Source organism: Corythoichthys intestinalis, chromosome 6, assembly GCF_030265065.1.
Source record: "Corythoichthys intestinalis isolate RoL2023-P3 chromosome 6, ASM3026506v1, whole genome shotgun sequence".
NCBI classification, from domain to species: domain Eukaryota; kingdom Metazoa; phylum Chordata; class Actinopteri; order Syngnathiformes; family Syngnathidae; genus Corythoichthys; species Corythoichthys intestinalis.
The window spans coordinates 54524944-54549116 of record NC_080400.1 but is presented as its reverse complement, the minus strand read 5'-3'; the positions used below and the strand labels follow the sequence as shown (position 1 = coordinate 54549116).

Sequence of the window (24173 nt, the reverse complement as noted above, 5' to 3'; positions counted from 1 at the left end):
CAAGCTTGGCATTGAAGAGACAGAACACAACAGTGTACCCTCCTTTGTTTCTTTAAAAATAAGTCAATGTTTTGGACTCTCTGGTGCGCTTTTTTGGCTTTGTGCCGCTTTCCCCGCTTGCATACCAAGCGTCCAACATTCTGAACTTTCCACGCATATATTTTTTTTAACCCTTCATTAACCGTCGACGGGATGTTGTGCTCGTCGACGGATTTACATCATCGATGACGTCGACTATGTCGACTAGTCGGGACAGCTCTAGTTACATCCCAAACATCTGAATAATGTTTTCCTTTTACAAAATAACATGGCAGTGGGTTAAACTTTTCCCTCATTGCCGCCTGTCTCAAAAGGATGTTTTTTTTTCAGTCTTTCTTTTGTGGTGACCACTGCCTCGTTCGCCTGGGGAACTTGTGTTCCTGGGGGGGAACTGGTTTGGACGTGCGGATTTCCGTGCAGGAAACTGGAGGGTGCGGGGGACGCGAGCGGCAAGCCTGCGGAGCGGGCTCTGCTAGGCGAGCAGCACGGTCACAACTAAGCTGTACTGGTTGAATCGGGTTGGGGGGTCTTACCAAATGCGCTACTGCCCTCCAGTGGCCAGTTTTCTTGCTTTAAAATGGGTTTTGAGCTTTGTGCATTCTATCTAAGATACATGGGAACCTGTACATGCCAATTGTGAAAAAAAAACGCAAAAGACGTATAAATACTTTTTGGGGACACTGAAGCAATTAAAAATAGAACGTATTTATACGTTTTTGGGAACAAATGAGTTAAACCTGTCCCGTATGGCTGCTTAAACACGGAGAATAGGAATCTTGAGTGTCCTTATTGTCTAAACAGTTTTATGTGTAGGTCTGATGTAACCCCATTGTAATTGTATGTTTTATTCATTAACTCACCCATGCCACAACTGGACCTTCCCCTGGCCAAAGCAGGACTTTCCTATGGTTTAAGCAGGACTCTTACATATACCATATTTAAGTACACATCTCCTGAACAATGAGATCTTCGTCCTTTTCATTTTAAGTGGGCCAAATCAATTATATTAAAACTAAACTACTGAAAATTGCTGATGTAATTTCATTCTTTTAATAAGCCATGTAACTCGTTATGATCCAATGTTTTGAACAGGCCTGATACAGGTGCGTAGCCACAGCGTACACATCTGATGTTACTCACAGTGGTCCTCAGTGTGATCAGGGACCTTATGTGTCTGCTCAGACACATGAAAAATTAGAGGGGACATTGACGCTATGTGGGTGTTAGTACAATAGGGTAACAAAAGTGTAGAGGTGTACATCTCGATTAACTTACCAATCAATACGACCCATTAGTTCCCTTTAAGTAACAGTTCTTCATCTTACAAAAGGCCAAGAGGCATTTTGGACAATTATATATTTTAAACCTCTCCCACGTACAAATCAATGGCTTAAAAAACGTTATGGATGACTGGACAAAAATTCATGACATTGTTACATCTTGTACAAATTCTTGCCAGATGATTGAGCACTTAACACTGTCAGGAATATTCATTCATTCATTTTCCATGCCGCTTTTCCTCACAAGGGTCGCAGAGGTGCCGGAGCCTATCCCAGCTAACTACGGGCAGTAGGCAGGGGACACCCTGAACTGGTTGCCAGCCAATTGCAGGGCACAAGGAGACATACAACCATTCACGCACACACTCATACCTACGGACAATTTAGAATGTTCAATCAGCCTACCATGCATGTTTTTGGGATGTGGGAGGAAACCGGAGTTCCCGGAGGAAACCCACGCAGGCACGGGGAGAACATGCAAACTCCACACAGGAAGGCCGAAGCCCGGGATTGAATCCTTGATCTCAGAACTGTGAGGCAGACGTGCTAACCACTCAGCTACCGTGCCGCCACTGTCAGGAATAGGACTTACATTTTATTCAATATCAATACCAACCATAGATTCTGTGGGGTGTACACATTTTAAATTTTTGTTATAACTGTTTTGGGGAAACAAAGTTTGCCAAGATGTTTTGTTTTGTAAATCCAGTATTTTAGTCTTAGGCTAGGTTCAGACCGCAATTCTTGATGCACAATTCCGATTTTTCTTCATATCTGTTATTTTGGCGTGCCCGTTTAGACTGGCTTTTTCCATTGTATGAATTACGCATGAGCAAATTGACCCGCATGCGCAGAAGCATCGAAACAAATCACTACACATGCTGGCTCTACGTCATTCTAGTGTGATCATCTTTTCATTTCCAAACAGTGGGCACAAATAACAGACATAAATAATCCCTGTTTAGTTTTATATTCCAAGTTTATCAAGGATTGATAGAATGCATGCACGCATTGTGCATGCATGACGCACACACATGCGGTCAGTTTGCCTGGACTCTGGACCATTTAAGTTGAAATATTGCTCATTTGGCGCTCAGACAGAAAACCGAGCAGTATGAGGCTTATCCTATTTTTCCATTTTATTTATTTTATGACTGTGGTCAAGCCCGCCTCCTCCCTCAAAGCTGAGTTCAAGCTCGGTGCCAACGCTAATGCACACCTCCATCGCTGCCACCCTACCTGCCCCTCTCGCTCATTGCTGACGTAATTGCAGCATGAATTCTGATTTGGGAGACTTGACAGTTCAGAACAATGACAGGTTCTGGAAATCTAGATCGGATTTTAACCACATACAAAAGTGACCTAGATCGAATTTGAAATGGCCTTACTCGAGTCGGAAAAACACGACAAAATCAGATTTGTGCATTAAGACCTGCGGTATGAACCTAGCCTGATTATATTAGTAGTCAAAAATCTCTTTTTCTTGGGAGAGTGAAATATCTCTTACCTTGGGTGGGCTCTCTGATCCAGGATATTCTCTCTGATCTAGTTTGTTCCATCGCTGCATCAGTTTAATTACTATGGGCTTGCTGAAGTCCACAAGCTGGAAACCAGTCACGTTGGCACCACCGTGCATGAACCTTTCCAGAGAAATGTCTTTAAACCCCTGGAAGGCAGGAGAATTAAAGGGGGGAAGACATTATGATCCATTCCCTTTTATGAGTACTAGAAGCGCTCTTGTGTCAGCTAATCATAGTTATCACACTCTCACAGATGATCGACACTATTTATCCCTAATTAATATGGCACCGCTTCTGCTGCTTCATAAGATTTCAAGCAGAGTAACCCTGTGCAATAAAGTGGTAAAACGAGGTGCAGTACAAGGTAGAAACATATCTTAATAATACTGGACTGATGAAAAGTAATTGCTAAAAGTGCCGAGAGCCTTTTCCTGCTTGACCTCTTCTTCGTAGCCTTAGCGGGAATGACTGAGATTAAATGAGGCATTGCTAAATTGACTGGAACAAGTGACAAAATGCAGCATATTATGAATCAATATTGACAATGACATCAATTCTGGCAATTGAGCTCCCACCCCTAATACAGTGCTGCTCGAAAGTTTGTGAACCCCACAGCGATGGTCAGATTTTTTGTAAAAAAAACTAAAATAAACTTATTAAATGTTAAGTTATACCCAAATCCACAATACTGACATTCCAAATAATGGACTGAAACAAAAGAAATAGTTATATTGTCATTCTTTATTTAACAAAAGTGGTTGATTTAAGAAAAACTCAGATATCATGTGTGCAAAAGTATGTGAACCCCTTCAGTTAATAGGATATTGCGCCTCCTTTTGCAGAGATTACCTCAACCAAACGGTTTCTGTAGTGGCTAATCAGCCTCTCACATCTACTTTGGGGGATTTTTGCCCATTCTTCCTTGCAGAACGCAGTCAGTTGAGAGAGGTTTGATGGGCGTCTGGCATGAACTGCTCGCTTCAGGTCCCGCCACAGCATTTCAATGGGATTTAGGTCAGGACTTTGACTGGGCCAGTCCAGAACACGAATCTTCTTCTTTTTCAGCCATTCCTTGGTTGTATTGCTGGAATGCTTTGGATCATTATCATGTTGCATGATCCACCTTCTGCCAAGCTTTAACTTCAAAACAGATGGCGTCAGGTTATGTTCTAGGATTTGACAATATTCCTCAGAATTCATGATTCCCTGGACTATGTGGAGTTGTCCAGGTCCTGAGGATGAAAAGCAAGCCCAGATCTTGACATTCCCACCTCCATGCTTCACTGTTGGGAGAAGGTTCTTTTGGTGGTATGCAGTGTTGACTTTTCGCCAGACATGGCGGTTTTGGTTGTGACCAAACAGTTCAATTTTGCACCTACATCAGTTGATGAAAACTCTTTTTAATTTAGTCTCGACAACACAACTGTTAAAAAAACAAAACAAAAAAAACTACTGAATTGATTGATTAGGAAATCAGGTTGAAATAATAGAAAATTCCAAAATGTTGAGGGGGTTCACAAACTTTTGAGCAGCACTGTATATTGCAACAGCAAAATATGATACAAGTACAGTGTAATGCCAGCAAGGTGTTTAAGATGTCTTACCAGGTTTGCTATGATGTAGTGGTAGCCTTTTATGTGTTTTCCCACACTGACTGCCTGAAGAAAGATTGACAGAAATGCAATACATTACAATTATGAAATGCTAGGTCGACAATGCTAGTCTAATTAAAACTGGTTGCTGGTAAATGTTGCACTTCAGATACTGTATATTCCTATGAACACTCAAGATTAGGGTTGCCAACGCCCTGAAAATAAATTAGGGACACCTCATTGGGAGAGCCAGCCGGCCTGATAACGTCACTCTTTGATTATTATTTTGTATGTGAAAAGTAGATTTTTTATATTATAAATATAATATTACAATAATTTTACTCAAAACTAATTTTTTTGGTACATATTTGAGTGATATTAGTACATGAAAAACAATAAATATCAGCAATGTACAGTGAGGCCTCATTTTTGACAGTTAATGAGGACCAGAACCCGTCAGGATACAGTAAGTGAAAAGCCGCGAAGTAGCGCTGATTTAGCATTGGAAAGAGATACATATAGGACATGTTTTTTCTGTTTTTTCCCTAAAGTATGATTAAAAAAACTTGAAAAAAAAAAAAAAAACTATTATATATATATATATATATATATATATATATATATATATATATATATATATATATATATATATATATATATATATATATATATATATATACATACATATATGTGTTTACACATATTTATACTGTATATATATTAAGAATTTTTTTAAGCAATTAATAATTATAAGTTTTAAACATGTTACTGTCCCACCGAATTATTTCTTTTTATTTCTGTCTTTATGAAATGCTTCATTGAGTCCACTCAAATTCGCTCAAGCTGCTCACTTACACACAATGAGTTGCCACAGCAACTGTTTAACAAGTTAAATGATGATTGAAGCATGCAGCGCTTTATAGCTTCAGCTTTGAATCATCTGTGGCAGGATCAAACATTAAACGTATGTCACATCATCGTTAACTTTAATAAGCAACTGCAGTGCACTGCCTGACAAAGAGCAGCAGGAGGGAGAGTGAGAGACGATGTGATCGGCTCAGGACAGCTCATCTGTATTTATTTTTTCATTTATTTAATTGGAAAAAGAATCTGCGATGGACTGAGGGCGTGAAATTTGAAGCGCGAAGTAGCGAGGGATCACTGTACCGTAATTTTCGCACTATTAGGCGCACCTAACTATCAGCTACCAAATTTGACACGGAAACAGCATGTGTTCATAGATAAGCCACAGCGGACTATAAGTCGCAGCTGTGTTCACTGTATTATGGAATATTTACATCAAACTTTTTAACCGGTAACACTTTATTTGACAGCGGCATCATAAGACTGCCATAGGACCGTCATAATTATGACATGGCACTGTCATGTGCATTAATGAATGCTTAAGACAGATGTCAGCTAGTATCATCTGGCAAATCTATATCCATCAAAACTTTTGAAAGGATGTAAAAGAGTCGAGCTGGACATAAATGGAGTTAGTGACAAAATTTGCTGGATGACACTTAATGACATCTGTCATAAGCATTCGTTAATGCCCATGGCAATGTCATGTCATACAGTATGTATGAAAGTCTTATGACAGTCTTATGACGCCCTGTCAAATAAAGTGTTACTCATTAACTCATATAAATAAACATATAGGACACACTGGACTGTAAGCCGCGAGCCTGAAATTTCAGACTCAACGCTGTTCCAGATATAGAATCTGAGACCCAGCTCCTTATTGGCCTCTCGAGCCCGAACGAAATCGTCCGTGCAATCAGATTCGGTCATTTAGTGACATGGTCTTAACGAGCAACATCGGGAGCAGAGGTTGCGCTAGACTTTTTCGTTGTCTGTCATTTTGACTGACAGGGTCATAAAAATCCGGTCATAATCTATTTTTGCCCGTCACTTAAATTTTTAAAATGATAATAATGACATATTCAATAGCAGTGTTGGTCAAAAGTGGTGCGTTACTTACTCAACTCTGAATAAATTGAAGAGACTACCAGCCATGTTTTGTCTACTCTCTGCTCTGTTGATTTGTCATCCAAGACTCGGGGTGCCTTCAGGTTTGAGAATAGCGCACGTACTTCTGACTCCAAGCTGTTTGTCCCTGCTCATTCAATTAGGCTACGTTCATACTACAGGTTTTAATGCACAAATCCGATTTTTTTGTCATATCCGTTTTTTTGGCGTGCCCGTTCAGACTGCCTCTGTCCGTTGAGACCATTCAAGTATTACGCATGCGCTCTGATTCGCAGTCCGACACGCGCCGGTGCACAGAAGCATCAAAACAAATGACAAGTCATCCGTCATTCCAGGGCTATCATGTTTTGCTTTTCAAAAGGAGGACACAAATAACAGACATAAATAATCCCCGTTTAGGCTTATATTCACAGTTTATATGGATCGATAGCATGCACGCACTGTCCGTATATGTCACACACACATACGGGCAGTTTGCCCTGACTCTCCAAGACGGGCTGCAGCCAGACCCCTCTCCCGACTCTCGGCCGTGTAGGAAATGTTGAAATATAGCTCACATAGAGCAGAGAGAAAACCGATCATTCTCATGCTTATCCTCAACCCATTTTTATTTTTTTATGACTGTTGTCAAGCCCGGCCCTTCCCCAAAAGCCGTGTTCACTGCAAGCTAGGTGCTAATAACGCACAAATGAAATCGGATTTGGGACACTGGACGGTACAGACCGCCGCGACAGTCTGGAAAAATGTGGCCCAGATCGGATTTGAACCACATAAAAAAATGACCCAGATCGGATTTGAAATGGTCCACTTCTATGCGACTTGTCCCGTTCAGACCGTCAAGTTAATGCCTGACTCGAGTCGGAAAACACGAAAAAATTGGATTCGTGCATTAAGGCCTGTAGAATGAACGTAGCCTTAGACAATGCTCTCCAAAGCTTCCTAACGTTTCCGTGTTTGCTACGCCTGAATGCTAGTTCGGACATTTTTCCGAGTAAGGCCAGCGACGTCATGCATCAAGAGACAATAGCTTATTAATATGCTCACTCGCCATCCTGTGTTCTGGGGTGTGAATTGCAACCTGTCAAAATGACGGATGGACTTCAGTTTTTTCTGTCACCGTTTTAAAAAACCGGTCAACGACGGAAAATATTCGGTTAACGCGACCCCTGGTCGGGAGAGCCGAGAATATGTTCCTATAAATTCAGTGGGGTAAATTCAGTTTTAAATGACCAAAAACACATTGAGTCGCTAAAACCAACAGTCTGTCTCGCGCTAGCCATGCTCAATAAACGTCTCTGTTCTCCGCTCTCCTCGTATGTTTACGTCCTCACGCTAGAATTTATTGTCACTTTACTAACGTCACGTCAGTCCGTGGCTGATTGGTCCACTCCGCTGTTTGTTTACCGTGGCTTGCTCCGCCCTGGGAATTTGATCCGTGGAACAGTCTCCAGACTCTATAGTTGGAACAGTGGTGAGTCTGGAGTTCCAGGCAGGATTCAAAATGAGGGGAAAAACAGTGGCTTATAGTCTAAAAATTACGATATTTTTGATACAAAAAAATACTACAATAAAAATAATTAAATTATCGTAATGCTAAGTTTAAAACTGTATAATTTAATCCTTAAGGTCCTGAGCAAATTCCCCTCAGCAATAACAGTTTCGCAAATAATCACTCCAAATGTAATGTGGAATGCAAATGAAACAGAACATAATATATTACAAAAAGTGAAAATAAAGCACACAGAGTAGAGCAAGATAACAAATGATCATCAATTTGAACATGCTTTTTACACGCGCTTCACCTAAATTTCTTATCTCCCACATTCTTATACCGTCTTCCATTTTCCTCATGGCACGCTACAGTGCCTCCTTGACCAATGAGAGGAGCGGGATTTCCATAGTTCTGTCAGCTCATTGGTCAGAAAGCAGGTGAGGCACGGGAATGGGTTCCCCTGCTTATTCTTGAAAAGTACCTTAACAGTAGTCATTAGTTCTACAAATAAAACACAACCATCGATTTTCATGATAATACGGGACACACCGCATCCCTTGTAAGTTTAATACGGAACACGTGCTTTTGTTTTTGAATACCAGACAATTCCGTTTTTACAAGGGACGGTTGACAAGCCTACTCAAGATGCAATCCTGTAAGATTAATTCTTCTACAATCACTGTTATTTAAGGCTTGTACCTTGTTTATTTTTTTAACACACAGAGCAACCCGATTCCTACCATTTTCGAATGATATATGAAAATGAACATTTTTATTTTGAAAAGTGGATTGACTATGAAGTAGTCGGCAAGGCAATATTTGACAGTATAACGTCAATTTCACAGAGTAACATTGAGAAACAGTTTCAGCTGGGCATTCAACATTGAGAAACTATTTTAACTGGACATTCACATTCTGAAACAAATAAAATTATGTAGAGAGAAACGCCAAAGTGGGCTATGCATCAAATAGGCTACTGATTTCAGCACCGATAAGATACTGTAGGCTCCACAAGCTTGATGATATGTCCATAAATCTAACGTGATTCTACTTGCACATGACTGTTGGATCAAACTACTTTTGTAATTGTTAAGCAAATGCAAATGATGATACTGTGCACAACATTCTGCAAGCTATGTCAATACAGGTAGTCCCCGGTTTACGACGTATCCGACTTATGTGATTCTACTTTACGATGCCGGTGTCTCGTTCCCCATTTTGTCTGCAGTCTTTTTTAAGAAAAACATTAATGTTGACTTTTTTTCCTTTTATTTTGGCGCAGGAAGGGTAAAGCATGGAGTAATTCACAGACGAGGAAGAGCGCATTTGCTCCAACGAAGCAGTCGTGCAGCCGAGTGAGAGAGGGTAAAGAGCCTGCGTGCACATTTGTTGCTTGTGACGCATTCACAGAGACAACACCTGTATATAACACCTTTTGTACTGTTTATTGTTCGGTGTTTTTAATTGTGGTTGAATACTTGGGGAGAATTTATGTGATCTTTTTGATGATGTGCAGATGCTAGCTGATATATGCTAATGGGCTGTGTGGATTGTTATTGCTGTCCCAGAAGCTAGTTATAAACTTAAATTAATAAAAAGATGAAACAGACTTACTGTTATTTCATTTTTATTTTAGTTTCATTCTGCAAGTGTTGATGCCATTAGCAAAAAATAAAGTCAGCAAACCACACGGACGTCTCACATCGTCATTTCAGCGTTTATCTATCTAGCTAGAACTTAGCTCCAACATCTTGGCGAGGACAGTTCCACTACGTATAATACATGTTTTTGGATAGTTGTTTTGAGATTTAGGGGGTATTTAGGGGTACTTCAAGGGTTAATTCCAATTTATGCGGAAATTTGGGTTACGTCGCCAGCGTAGGAACGGAACTCGTTCATAACCTGGGAATGACCTGTACACAATGAATACGTTTTTCAATTACAAAAACTTGTGTTAACATGATAGGAAACCTCTATTTCCAGAGTAAAGTAGAATAGAGTAGCCAAAAACTTTACTCAAGAAAGAGTAGCGTTAACTCAAAATAATATTACTCAAGTTAAAGTTGTCATCCAAAAAATGTACTCAAGTACAAGTAAAAAAGTATCCGATAAAAAGAATATTCAAGTAATGATTAACTGCATACAATTATTTTTTAAACAATGGTATTTTTCCCTCAGCACATCATCTGCATTAACTGTTATTATTATACTGTACTCTAACCTATTACTTAAACAAATAACAAAAAACTAATAATACAAATATTAGGCCAAAAAAAATGCACAAAAAACATCCAAAGAGCATGAGTACCCTCTACTGAGAAAACATATTTCCTTCCATGAAATTAAAACGAACATATATACGTTTTTCCATGGTCTCTTTGCGCCAAATAGAAACTGTGAGGTTGAAGTCCCCGCTTTCAATTAATGTTTTGGGCGAGGCTCTATGTGAAAATGCTCATTTTTTACGATGCTTTAAAGATGCCACTCGATTGAACACGCCGGCGTGATCATAGGACTTCCAACTGCAAGCTTGCGTGTGGTCATGTGAGATATGTCTGAGTGGGACAATGCGCTCATGTGATTATTGTCACAATGTCTGATCAGTGAAATTGATGGAGACACTGTGGCCATCTCTTGCAAACATAAAGAAAATCTAAGATGTAAAGAAGAAAAATGTAACGTCGCTAGTGTAGCCCAAAGTAGCGTAGTAAAGTAAAGTAAGAATAGCGTTTCTTCTTCACAAATGTAATCTATGTAAGTAAAGAATATGGCGTGGTACACCTACTGTTAGAAGTACTTTAAAAAAAAAAAAAAAAAACTTAGTAAAATAAATGTGACGGAGTTACGCGTTACTACTCGCCTCTGTCTATTACATAATAATAATTAGACAGTTCTTTCTATTTCTTTCACATATCAGCAGCTACACACAAACCCACACGCACGCACGCAGTGCAGCTGGCAAAGCCTGACAAACAGCGCAGTGTGTCTCAGAGCAGGGACGCTAGCCAACACAGGCACTGTAGAGGCCATTGTGACACGAGTTTGTGTCTGTTGTAAACACTAATGTGTGTTTGTGTGCATCGCCGTCTGTCTGTTCACTCACTACAGAGTCCAATTAAAAAGCAGTCTGCCTGTCTGCGATGTGGAATCTTGTATGTGTGCACGCGCATGTCTGTGTGTGTAGTTCAGTGACTACATACATACATGTCAATGCTAAAGTTTATGTGTATTTTAGTAAAACAAGGTTCACGTATACAGTATCAGTATTATCATTGAATTTACAGTACGCATCAGAGGTGTGTTAGTCCTTTTTAAGTGTGTTACAAGTACAAACAGTGGATCGAATGTGTTGGTAAGTGCAAGAATCAATAGGATGTAGCAAAGAAACATTAGTCGAGCAACACATGCTCGTACACACACCTTCCTTTACTGCAGTAATTGTTGGTGTGTGCGGTTGCGAACACTTTATTGTGTGTGTTTTCCAACTTTTTCTACCAACTTCATCTCTTACTAGGAAAAAAAGAGGAAAAAACATGACCCCCGCCCACCATGCTTGCATGACAACTACTGTAGTGCAAAAATTAACAGCTGAAATGATCTTGATTGAACTTGATTGCAATAAAAGTCTGCCAGCATTGTATAACATGATAAGGCTGACGCTTCCCACACTGCTGGCGCATGCTTACTGGCCTGACTGCTTCAGATGGGACTGATGAATTTCCCTGGAAATGAACGTGTGATTTTCATAGTCTATTCTATTGATGCACTTGTTATATTTTTTCTGTTTGTTTTGTTTTCTCTATTTTCAAATTAATGGCAGAAAAAAATGTCTGTCTTGATTAATTCAAGCAATGTAGGTCATCCTGCCACAAGTTGCCCGGAGCTGACAACTAGCTGGCAGTCAAAATGGAAAAGTGCCATTCCTCCATTAATGGCTGTAATTATTCATTTTCAGGTGACAGTCTATCTTGTTGGGCAATTGTAAAACTTTTTCCCCCCTGAATTATTAAAGTTTAAGGGGTTTTAGATAAGGTTCAACTATGTAATATCTGCAAATTTTTCATTTTCATGTTGCAATAGGCAGGTGTGTTGTCACTCCAAATATGCATCACGATCGCAGATGTACAAACCTGGCTCTCTGATTTCTTGATGTTTCCAAAGAGAACTGAACGCTCAATACTGTATACTACATGAACTCATGTACAGTATATTGTAGGGCTGTCAAATTTATCGCGTTAACGGGCGGTAATTCATTTTTTAAATTAATCAAGTTAAAATATTTAACACATTTAACGCATTCGCGGAACGACCCACTCATGCATTTCCGTACACAGACAACAAGTGAGCCGTTTTATGTATATTGAGAGCTAAGAGGCAGAGACAAGCAAGTGGAGTGGACACAGGCCTTCATTGGGGCAGCGCTATTTATTAGCATAAGCTTTGGCATCTCTTCCACAACAAGTATAACTATTGTGGCAAGCAACGCGGGGAAGAATGACAGGAAATAATCTTTTTTTAACACAACGCAGAGAAGATATACCATTTGCAGCCACCACTGACAGTCATGGTTGCCCAACTTCCCATCATGCATTTGGGCAGAACAGTTAAGTCGCTACAGTATCATTTACTAAAAGCACAACAAAACAAAAATAATATTCCTACCTCTCAAAAAAAAAAAATAAAAATAAAAAAAAAATTCACAAAAAGAAAAGCGCTCAATGCAAAGAGAACTGGCATTCCCAATCAAAATAGCTATGCAAAATAATACTCAGACTTTGGTCAAACTCTATTCAAACATTTCGTTTAGCTCAACAAATATACTAGATGGCAATATTTAGTCACAATATACAAACTATCAGAGGTCTCGTATGTTGTGAAGTCAACACTCAAATGAACGTAAGGTACAATGAACCCAGAAACTACGGTTTCAGTCGAGGGGGAAAACACAGTAGAAAAACTTGGCTAGATCTCTTATCAATTTAAAGCTCACCCTTGACACCTTGTTGTGTATTTCAATCACTATCTTCCACAATGGCGAGCTATTGGTTTATTTTTTGATTGAAAATTTTACACATTTTATTAAAACAAAAACATACAGAGGGGATTTAATATAAAATTACTATAACTTGTACTCACATTTATCTTTTAAGAATTACAAGTCTTTCTATCTGTGGATCCCTTTCACAGAAAGAATGTTAATAATGTTAAAGCCATCTTGTGGATTTACTTTTTATAATAAATAATTACAGTACTTATGTACAGTATGTTGAATGTATATATATCCGTCTTGTCTTATCTTTCCATTTCAACAATAATTTACAGAAAATAATGGCATATTTTAGAGATGGTTTGAACTGCGATTAATTAAGATTAATTTTTAAGCTGTGATTACCTCGATTAAAATTTTTAATATTTTGACAGCCCTAGTAGATTGATTAATCAATGAAACACATCACTCTCACTTCACAGACGACAATTTAGACTCGTGTGTGAAAAGTAGACGTCAAGCAGCCTTGATTTGTCAATACAGGGAGTGAAAATTCAAATTGACCAGGTAAACTTTTATGTTTACTAAAACAGATAATTTAATAAGCTATTATTTATAGGAGTATATATAGTGTTTTAAGGCCGTTTCAAACTAGCTGCAGACTAGTGTGAAGGGTTCAGCGGCAAACAGTGTTCCCTCTAAGCTGTGCGCGTGCACAATCGCTCACTGCTTGTACAAACTCGGCACACAAGAAAATCGATGCAGTGAACAAATTAAAATTCAACAGAAACGTATTGTTGTGTCACTAGGACTCACATATTACATATTACACATCTCATGAACAATGAGACTTATGTCTTTTTCATTTTTAGTGGGCCAAATCAATTATACCGTATTAAAAGTAAACAAATGTAAATTGCTGTTGCATTTTCATTATTTTAATAAGCCATGTAACTTGCTATGATCCAAGGTTTTGAACAGGCGTGATACTGTTGTGTGTGGCCGCAGCGTACACTTCTGATGTTGCTCACAGTGGTCCTCAGTGTGCTCAGGGAGCTTGTGTGTCTGCTCAGACACATGAAAAATTAAAGGGAAAATTGGCGGCAACCCCTTTCATGTGGATGTGGGGGGGGAATTCTCGGCGACAGCGGCGGCGGTCTTTTTCGACGGAGCGAAGTCTTGAGTGAATTTTTACCAAGGGGTGGGGATTTGTTCTTCTTGTCCGTCAACATCGCATTCAATCGCAGAGGGGCAGGCGTACTTATATCTTTGCTATCAGGCCATTTCGGTGAACAGATATACGCAAATCCCGAGACCTTGATAATGCTCTTTTTAAAATTTTCGTGAGCTCTGGGACACTCAAAAATGACTGTCATACGTCTCCTTGCTAAGCTAAATGGTACTGTGAAGCGCATTTGTGTGGAAATGTAATTCACGAACAACAACAATAACTAATCACCTTCCCACCAAAACTCTTTACACAGCTATTATAATGCCTCCGACTCTCTGAAATAGGAAAAATTGCTGTTTTCTTGTGCAACAATGAAAAATAAATGCATTGGTGCTTTGGAATATAGTAAATATGCTGACAGCGTCTACCTCAGGCTACGTAGCTCCTCCCGTTTTGTGCTTACCGTGAACCGTTCATCGTACTGGGCTGACGATAGTGTGAAAAGGCCTTTACACTTGTGAGTTAAATAGTTACTTTAACTTTAAGGTGATAGTAGACCACACATCATCAATTTTGAATGGACAGAGACCCAAATGGCATTTTTTATCTCTGGACGTGAATAATTTAATAAATAAAGCATGTTCAAGCATGAACACTTTAAAGCAGGGGTTCCCAAATTACGGCCCGCCTCCACATTTGGTCCGGCCCCCTGAACAATACCAGAGAGCATTTTGAATTTTTTTTTTTTTTTCCCCCTCAATAGTGTTATTTATTTTCTGGCCTTTTTCTGTGAAGAACTCAGAGAGTGTTATTTGGTTATTATCTATTTGATTAATAGTGTTATTATTATTTATTATTATTATTATGTTATATTATATTATTAATTTTATTTTATTTACTTTTGTTCCGTGACGAATCCAGAAAGGGTTATTTGATTGTGGCTTTCTGAAAAACAATAAGTTTTTACATTTAGGCACTCCTGCAATCGTCACACTTTTTCTGTTACAAACTGACCCCGGCCCCTCATCAGAGAAGGGAAAACTTATGTGGCCCTCACAGGAAAAAGTTTGGGGACCCCTGCTTTAAAGCGTCATTGTGAAGTTTGTCAATTTTGTTGATTGTATGTTGCTTTAAAAATGGCTACCATAGAGGGTGGTGAGTTATAACCCTCCTTTCTTTTGCCTCCTTTCCTATCTTTGCTAAAGGTGTCTTTACAATTAATGAAAAAATAAATTCCTGTTGTGGCATTAATGTCTTATGTAAATACTGTAGTGTATTACATTGGCGTTACCTGTTCCAGCATACTTTGTAGTCTCTCCGGCTCCAAGTCAATGACAAATTTCCTCTCTTGCCGTCGGTCCAAGTCCTCTAAAAGTCGGCGATATCCAGCCTCGTTAAAACTCTCCACACATATTGCACTAACCTGAAGTTAGTGGAGAAACAAATTGTGTGCAACTTGATAACAAGACTGCAGAATAAATAAAGATGAAGTGTACAGTGGCATGAAAAAGTATCCGAACCTTTTGGAATTTCTCACATTTCTGCATAAAATCACCATCAAATGTGATCAGATCTTGGTCGAAATCACACAGGTGGAAAAAACAGTGTCTGCTTTAACTAAAACCACCCAACCCTTTGTAGGTTTTCATATTTTAATGAGGATAATATGCAAACGATGACAGATGGGGGAGAAATTTGTAAGTAAACCCTCTGCCTAAGGAGACTTAAAGAGCAATTGAAAGCAATTTTTACCAAACAATTTAAATCAGGTGTGTGCCCAATCACTGATGAGTGGTTTAAAGCTGCCCTGCCCATTATAAAACACACACCTGGTAAGAAATGTCTTAATGAGAAGCATTGTCTGATGTGCATCATGGCTCGGTCAAAAGGACTGTCTGAAGACCTGTGATCAAGGATTGTTGGTTTGTATAAAGCTAGGAAAGGACACAAAACCAACTCTAAAAGTCTGGATGTTCATCAATCGACAGTCAGAGAAGTTGTCTCCAAATGGAGAGACTTTGGCACTGTTGCTTCTCTCCCAAGGAGTGGCCGTCCACCAAAGATGACGCCAAAAGTCCAGAGCAGAATACTCAGAGAGGTTAAAAAAGAACCCAAGAGTGTCTGCTAAAGACTTACAGAAATCACTGGCACAGTGGTGTGATTTTGACAAAGATCAGATCACATTTGATGGTAATTTGATGGTAAAACGCTGTCTTTAGGTCATTCTACATCATCTCAATGGGATTCAAGCCTGGACTTTGACTTTCCCACTCCAGAGCGTTTATTTTGTTCTTCTGAATCCATTCTGAAGTTAATTTACTTCTGTGTTTTGGATCCTTGTCTTGTTGCAGCATCCATCCACTTTTTAGCTTCACCTGTCTGTCTGACAGACGGCGTCAGGTTTTCCTGAAAAATGGCCCTGAGGCAGCAAAACAGCCCCAAATCATCCTCATCCCCACCATGCTTCACGGTGGGGATGAGGTGTTGATGTTGGTGAGCATTTTTCCTCCACACATGACGTTGTGTGTTACTCCCAAACAATTTAACTTTGGTTTCATCAGTCCACAAAATATTTTGCCAAAACTTTTGTGGAGTGTCCAAGTGCCTTTTTGCGAACATTAAACGAGCAACAATGTTTTTTTAGACAGCAGTGGCTTCCTCCGTGGAGTCCTCCCATGACCACCATTCTTGGCTATAGTTTTACATGTAGTTGATGTGTACAGAGATATTGGACTGTACCAGTGATTTCTGTAAGTCTTTAGCAGACACTCTATGGTTCTTTTTTTTAACCTCTCTGAGTATTCTGCGCTGAATTCTTGTTGTCATATTTGTTGGACGGCCACTTCTTGGGAGAGAAGCAACAGTGTCAAACTCTCTCCATTTGTAGACAACTTCTCTGACTATCGATTGATGAACATCCAGACTTTTAGAGATGGCTTTGTATCCTTTCCAAGCTTTATACAAATCAACAATCCTTGATCGCAGGTTTTCAGACAGCTCTTTTGACCGAGCCATGATGCACATCAGACAATGCATACATCAAGACAATTCTTACCAGGTGTGTGTTTTATAGTGGGCAGGGCAGCTTTAAACCACTCATCAATGACAGGGCACACACCTGACTTAAATTGGTTGGTAAAAAATGGTTCCAATTACTCTTTATGTCTCCTTTAGCATAGGGTTCACTTACTTATCCCCCCCTTCTCTCATTGTTTGCATGCTATCCTCATCAAAATATGAAAACCTATAAATGTTTGGGTGGTTTTAGTTAAAGCAGACACTGTTTTTACATCTGTGTGATTTTGACAAATAACACATTTGATGGTGATTTTATTGAGAAATGTGAGGGATTCTAAAAGGTTCAGATACTTTTGCATCCTACTGTATGTAGATGACTGAACAGTCATGCAAACCCTTTTTGATTCACCCCGCATCATGTGTGTTATTTTGGGAACTTTCCAGCATGTGTGTGCATATGTTTGTGGCTGCTTACCTGCCAGCCATTTTGTCCCGCTCTCTCCATGATCGCCTGCAGGATGGCATAACCTAGACAATTGAGAAAATCAAGAAGGGAAAATGAGCATGAGCAATGGAAGAGCTGCTTGAGATGTAGAGCAATTATGTTTTGGTGTTTTTACAAAAATGTTTAATGCTTAATATTCCCATCAGTGTTCAGAAAATGTTGGATTTCATCACAATTACCACAGTGTGTGCGCAGATTGGCAATATCAGCAAAGTGCTTGCAGGTGTGCATTAATATCCAGCAGACTCATCAACCCATCTCATTTACTGAAGCAATACCCTGATGTCTTGTAAAGCACTTTACCGTAGCATCCTTAGCAACAATCCTCTCTTGACCAAATCATCAAGTACATCGGGACATAATGATGTGCCAAACATTATTAGACTGTAAACACTAGGCAGTAATACAAGATTTCAATGGATGTTTCAATTTTTTGTTGGTGTAATTCAGTAAACAAACTAAATGAAGTAAAAAAAAAAAAAAAAAAAAAATCTAACAAATCACAAGTTTTGAGAAATAGTATTTTTGGTTTGGGGTGTTTTTTTTTTTAGCTCAAAAAAACTAAAAAAAATTTTTTTTAAACTTGCCTTGCTTTCCTTGTGGTTTGCTTCATGAGTCATTTTATTAATGAGTGTGGGAAAAGTGCATTTTGGCTCTGTATAATTTCAGACATCGCTCACAGTGCACACTTTGCAAAAGTCCGTTAATCAAACCTCACTAATTGAGATCCGTTGGAGTAACTGCATCCTGCTGGTTAACACATTGTACTCACAGCACGTGGAAGTAGTAACGTGGTGCTCCAGATGATCAACGTCATACATGCTCTCCAAGGTAGAGTACATTTCTTTTTTGGGACAAGAATTACATTGCCTTACAAATTGGTTTCACTACGAACTTTGCAAATAATGAATAAATAAATAAAAGGTTTAAGTACCTGCAGCAAGGTTACGTACTTCACCTTCAAATACTTGTTTACTGCACTCCTAGAAGCGCATGGCCGCAATATAGTGAATTACACTAGCAGACAGCAACAATGTATCCTTCTAATGTTTTGCCCTGTATTTATAACAGCCGTTGGCATATGTCTGGTTGACTAGCTTCCATGTACTTAGAATTTTTTTTTTTTTGGGGTCCAATCTTAATTTCAGATTGAACTGTATTTGCTTCCATTTGAATCGTCTGCCCAGGGCTTTCAGAACACCATGTACTGGCATAGAATACAATGGCAGTTTTTTTTTATTAACAAATCAGATTTTACATTCAATACTTTTACGCCTTTGCTAGTGGTTAGAATGAAGGCAGCATTCTTTCTATCGTTGGGATAAATATATTCATATCAGAACATGAAGGGCCAAATCCAAAATGAATGGTTTGTCACTGGTGCTCTAAATTAGTGATCAAAGTGTCCATGTGCGCACTGCGATTTACATCCAAATGAAAAAAAAAAAAAAGTTGATAAATGACCATGTTTGCATGGTAACAGTTTTTTACTATAAGTGTGTTGGTTTGAAATGCATGCGAAATAACATATTCGACAAAGTCCAAATTCAACCTTTGTGAAGTAGCATGACCTGGGTGACTGAGAAAAAAGTAATCTATTAATTGTTGCACTGCTATCATATATACACTGTTTGTGCAACTGTTTTTGCGTGCATGCGTGGAGCACAGTAATAAGTTTGAAAACAGCAGTGTGAAACCAACACAATGTTTCTGCCTATTTTACAGCACATTACCAGCTAGCAGAGCTTAATGGGAACCTATAATAAGGAACAATTCCTTAGCCAAGTCAGCTTGGCCAAAACATTCATCCTTTACTGCGTTTCCCCTTCATTTCCCCCACAACCCTTTCATTCTCCTCCTACTACTAGTTCATGCCACTGGATATCAATAGACATTTGTAATCTTATATTTTACAGGGTGACCAGCCAAAAAAATGGGAACTTTTTATACTTTTTAATCCAGTAAAACCAAGAGTGATGGAAGAAAAATGTTTTATTCGTAGAATATTTTATTCAAAGTAATTGAAAAGCTAAAATACGTATGCCATTTAAGAAACAATGATGGAATTTTATTTTCTTAAATGATGTTCTTTAAATGGCATCTTCCTGTATGAATGCATTCTTGAAATTTGCTGTTGAGAATCCTCATTGAATGCTGCAACCTTTCTGCTGGGATAATGAGAATTTCATCCTTAATTCACCACGGTTAGTAAAATGGCATAGTGTTTATTTGCTCAAGGTCACTGTCTCACGGTGCTGCCACTTACTCATGTCTGCCAATACGCATTTTAAGAAAATTCCAAATTTTTTTCAACAGTGGTCAACAGCAGATTTCAAGAATGCATTGCACCATTTAAATGATTTTTTTTTTTAATGAAAAGATAACTCTTTACAATAAGGGCCCCTCCATTCATTAACATTAGTTAATGCATTTTTAGACAATAACTAATGTTCAATTAACATTATAATAAGTCATAAAATACCTTATCTAACATTAATTACCGTACTGGCCCGAATATAAGACAGCCCTGATTATAAGACGACCCCCTCTTTTTCAAGACACAAGTTTGAAAACTTTTTTTTTTAACACAAAATTAATTTTTATACAGAAAATAATTACAGTACATCCGAAACAAATGATTATAACAATATATTTGAGAGAAAAATCATGTTATTTTGCCTCATTCAAATTTTAATATCTGAACATTTAAATATGCAAACTAAAGTGCAATCACATTCGTAAATGAATGGCTTCTGGTTTTTGAAATGTAAATAAACCAATCTATTGTGATAAAACAACAAAATTGTAATAACTGCATTTACCATCAAAGTGAGGTCTAACTGTAACTGTAGTCTTGAAACAAATCTGAATAAGGAAAACCACTGCAATAAAATAATGCAAACTGGTTAAACTTGAGAGTAGCTGAGATCTATCATGACAGAGCATTGCTCCTCAAGTTCAGCATTTGGTTAATTGATATCTGGCGCCATCTAGCGTCATGAATGGGTATAATGTCTAGACCCCGAATATAAGACGACTCCCACTTTTTCAGTGTTATTTCAATGCAAAAAACACCGTCTTATTTAATATATTATTTGACATTTGACATTAGTTATTGGAAAACCAGGCAGTTAATAAACTAATGGTTAAGTACCATTAAAAAAATAATGTAATGAAATACAGTACATCAATTCACATATACATTAGTGCATTAATACGCAGTTATTAATGTATACTGGTCCGAGTAAAACCCCTTTTACACACTCTGAAACACCGGGAATATCGCGGGATTTAACCGTGCAGCAGTTGTATGTGAAAACAATTTCCCGGGTCGACTGACACTGAGATTACGCCGACATTTCACTGGTAGAGTCTTAGTATAATGGCCAGGACTTTCCCGGGAAGCGGTGTGCGTGAAAGCAGGCGTTAAATTCCTGGGTGACAGCACGATGGCTGATGATGTAAATATCATGGCGGGCCGATCGTCACTTCCTCTCTCATCGCAGCGAGACGAAAAATGGTAAACAAACATCAATATAGCAAGCTGGAAATAGCTAAACTGAACAGAAAATATAACAAAATTAAATTGTTACGAGATCGTAGAGCCAAGGAAGAGTCCATCGTCTATCTTCGGAAATGTGTGGTTTATTTTGTTGCCGATGTTAGGGTCCGCTACTGCGGAAACAAGGTTGTACTTTAAAGCAGAAAACAACAGAGGCATAAGTTCAAATACAAACAAAAATACATGCGATCGCGAAAAAGGGGGAATAACACAATGGGTCTGTGATAGGAGGTCGACAGGGATCAATAATACTAACCTAAGCGATAGGCAGAGAATGGATAAGACAACAAAACAAATACAGCACACTCAAATACTAGCACATTGGATCATTGGGTGCTGCAAACCTAACTTTAAGTACGGCATTATTTAACGTTAGTTACCTAATATTAATCTTAAAATATGCGTACTGGTGTCTTATAAGTATTACTTAACCATAGTTAACGCCTACTGAATACTGTTTGGACCCTTATTGCAAAGTGTAGCACATGTGTCCCTTAACTAAGAAATTATAAATGCTTAAGTGCCCTCCCCTTAACTGTAAATTACCATTACTGAATGTTTTTGGGCCCTTACTGTAAAGGGGACCACACTTTACCCTTGGGTAGCAGATATGCTGAAGCATTATTAGTTCGTATGAATGAAGTTGAAGCAATCACAACCAAAGACTTGGCATATTTGGTTGAAAACAGTAAAACATTATTCAATGTGAAATCTTATGCGTGAACTAATATGAATATATTAATTAATGTCAGATATGGGATTATTTGGCTCATTTGAATGTTAATTCAACATTAGTTGTTGTCTAAAAATACATTAACTAATGTTAATTAAGGAACCCTTATTGTAAAGTGTTACCAAATTCCATAATTGTTTCCTAAATGGCATATTTTAAGGTTTCCATTACTATGAATAAAATATTTTTCTTCCATCACTCTTGGTTTTATTGGATTGGTAACTACAAACGACCAGACTTGTTTCCTTCCTATCAACTTGTACACTTGTCCACCTCATATCACACCTCTCATTCATGCTTCCTTTCTTTCTGACTGCTTAGCCAACTTGTCTGACTCTTGTGTTCAATCTCTCTCTTCACATTCTTCTGCCATCAACAAGGATACAGACCCAGACAGCTTGGCCCAATGAGAGCATCACACACACACACCTCCACACAACATTTCTATAACATGGGACCGCGGATCACATTTGACCTTTTCTTCCTGTGTTTGGAAAAATTCTGGAGTTCTTTGAGAGAGAAAAAAAAAAGAATGCTTTGCTAAGGGGCGTGATTCAATGGTTGCATGATGCTATACAGACACGAGCATATATACAGTAACTAATGTCATGTATTAATGTTTCCGCTATTAATGTTTCAGCATATTGCATCACACTCATGAACTCATGCATCACAAAGCTTTCGTCACATGTTACTGTGTACCCTTTATTATGTCACAAAGAACAACTGAGAACACTATATAAGCCTCAAGCAGACAACATCCATCAGGTCGTCAGCGATTCAGCATATGTTTGCATGCCAACTAGCCACTACCGCTCGACCTGATTGTTTCCTTTGCCTGTCAAAATCAACAAAATCCTGTGTCTGCAACACGCAACTGGGTCCTCCGTCTCGTACATGACAACTAAATAGTTGTGTGTGCATGTAGAGCACAAGTGAAAATTACACTCGCTAACAATTATGAAATCCTATCTACTAACGGAATGCACCCATGATTAAGTCTACCAAACTGGCAAAAGCATTAATTTTGTGTGTTTGTGGGAGCTGTGTGCACGCAACATGATTTGACAGACTTGAGATAAGCCCCGCCACTCTCGCACTGACTGTAAACAGCGCGAGTAAACTGTTAGCGTGAACACATTATTTAGCGCCCACTATTTGACATTTGAGTAAAGAGGACTTCAGGAGTGTAGATGAAAATAACAGGCCTTGTTTGTAGTGCTGCGTTGTTTTATCTCGACAAGATGCACTACTAGGTAAAACTGATGAAATACAGAAATAAAAGATATTATCATTGATTGACTCATACCATCAAACAAAAACAAAATTATCTATTTCTTTAAACTACAACTATACTATCCAAAAGCTTTAGACCACCACTTACTTTGATCTTGGAACTAAAGTAGCTATTGTTCTGTCTGACAAAGTATTGAGAAGAAAATATGGAAAATTGAAGGATGGATGCAGTGGGGCAAATAAGTATTTAGTCAACCACCAATTGTGCAAGTTCTCCTACTTGAAAAGATTAGAGACTCCTGTAATTGTCAACATGGTTAAACCTCAACCATGAGAGACAGAATGTGGGGGAAAAAAAAAAGAAAACCAGATTGTTTGATTTTTAAAGAATTTATTTCCAAATTAGAGTGGAAAATAAGTATTTGGTCACCTACAAACAAGCAAGATTTCTGGCTGTCAAAGGGGTCTAACTTCTTCTAACGAGGTCTAACGAGGCTCCACTCGTGACCTGTATTAATGGCACCTGTTTTAACTCATTATTATTATAAAAGACACCTTTCCACAATCTCAGTCAGTCACACTCCAAACTCCACTATGGCGAAGACCGAAGAGCTGTCGAAGGACTCCAGAGACAAAATTGTAGACCTGCACCAGGCTGGGAAGACTGAATCTGCAGGTAAAACGCTCTGTGTAAAAAAAAAAAATCAACTGTGGGAGCAATTATTACAAAATGGAAGACATACAAAACCACTGATAATCTCCCTCGATCTGGGGCTCCATGCAAGATCTCACCCCGTGGCGTCAAAATGATAATAAGAACAGTGAGCAAAAATCCCAGAACCACACGGGGGCACCTAGTGAATGACCTACAGAAAGCTGGGACCACAGTAACAAAGGCTACTATCAGTAACACAATGCGCCGCCAGGGACTCAAATCCTGCACTGCCAGAAGTGTCCCCCTGCTGAAGCCAGTACACTCCAGGCCCGTCTGCGGTTCGCTATAGAGCATTTGGATGATCCAGAAGAGGACTGGGAGAATCTGTTAT

The 24173-nt window shown here is 38.7% G+C and overlaps 1 protein-coding gene across 7 annotated transcripts in view; it reads right to left on the bottom strand.

Moving 5' to 3' along the window:
* gria4a (glutamate receptor, ionotropic, AMPA 4a) overlaps positions 1–24173 on the bottom strand; it is a 334213-nt gene that overhangs the window by 200409 nt on the left and 109631 nt on the right. For all 7 annotated transcript variants that reach the window (XM_057839069.1, XM_057839066.1, XM_057839067.1 and 4 more), the window contains exons 4-7: positions 17567–17619; positions 15365–15496; positions 4444–4497; positions 2827–2985 (exon numbers count right to left, since the gene is read on the bottom strand). In XM_057839069.1, coding sequence (XP_057695052.1) covers positions 2827–2985; positions 4444–4497; positions 15365–15496; positions 17567–17619 — 398 coding nt within the window. The remainder of the gene's footprint in view (positions 1–2826; positions 2986–4443; positions 4498–15364; positions 15497–17566; positions 17620–24173) is intronic.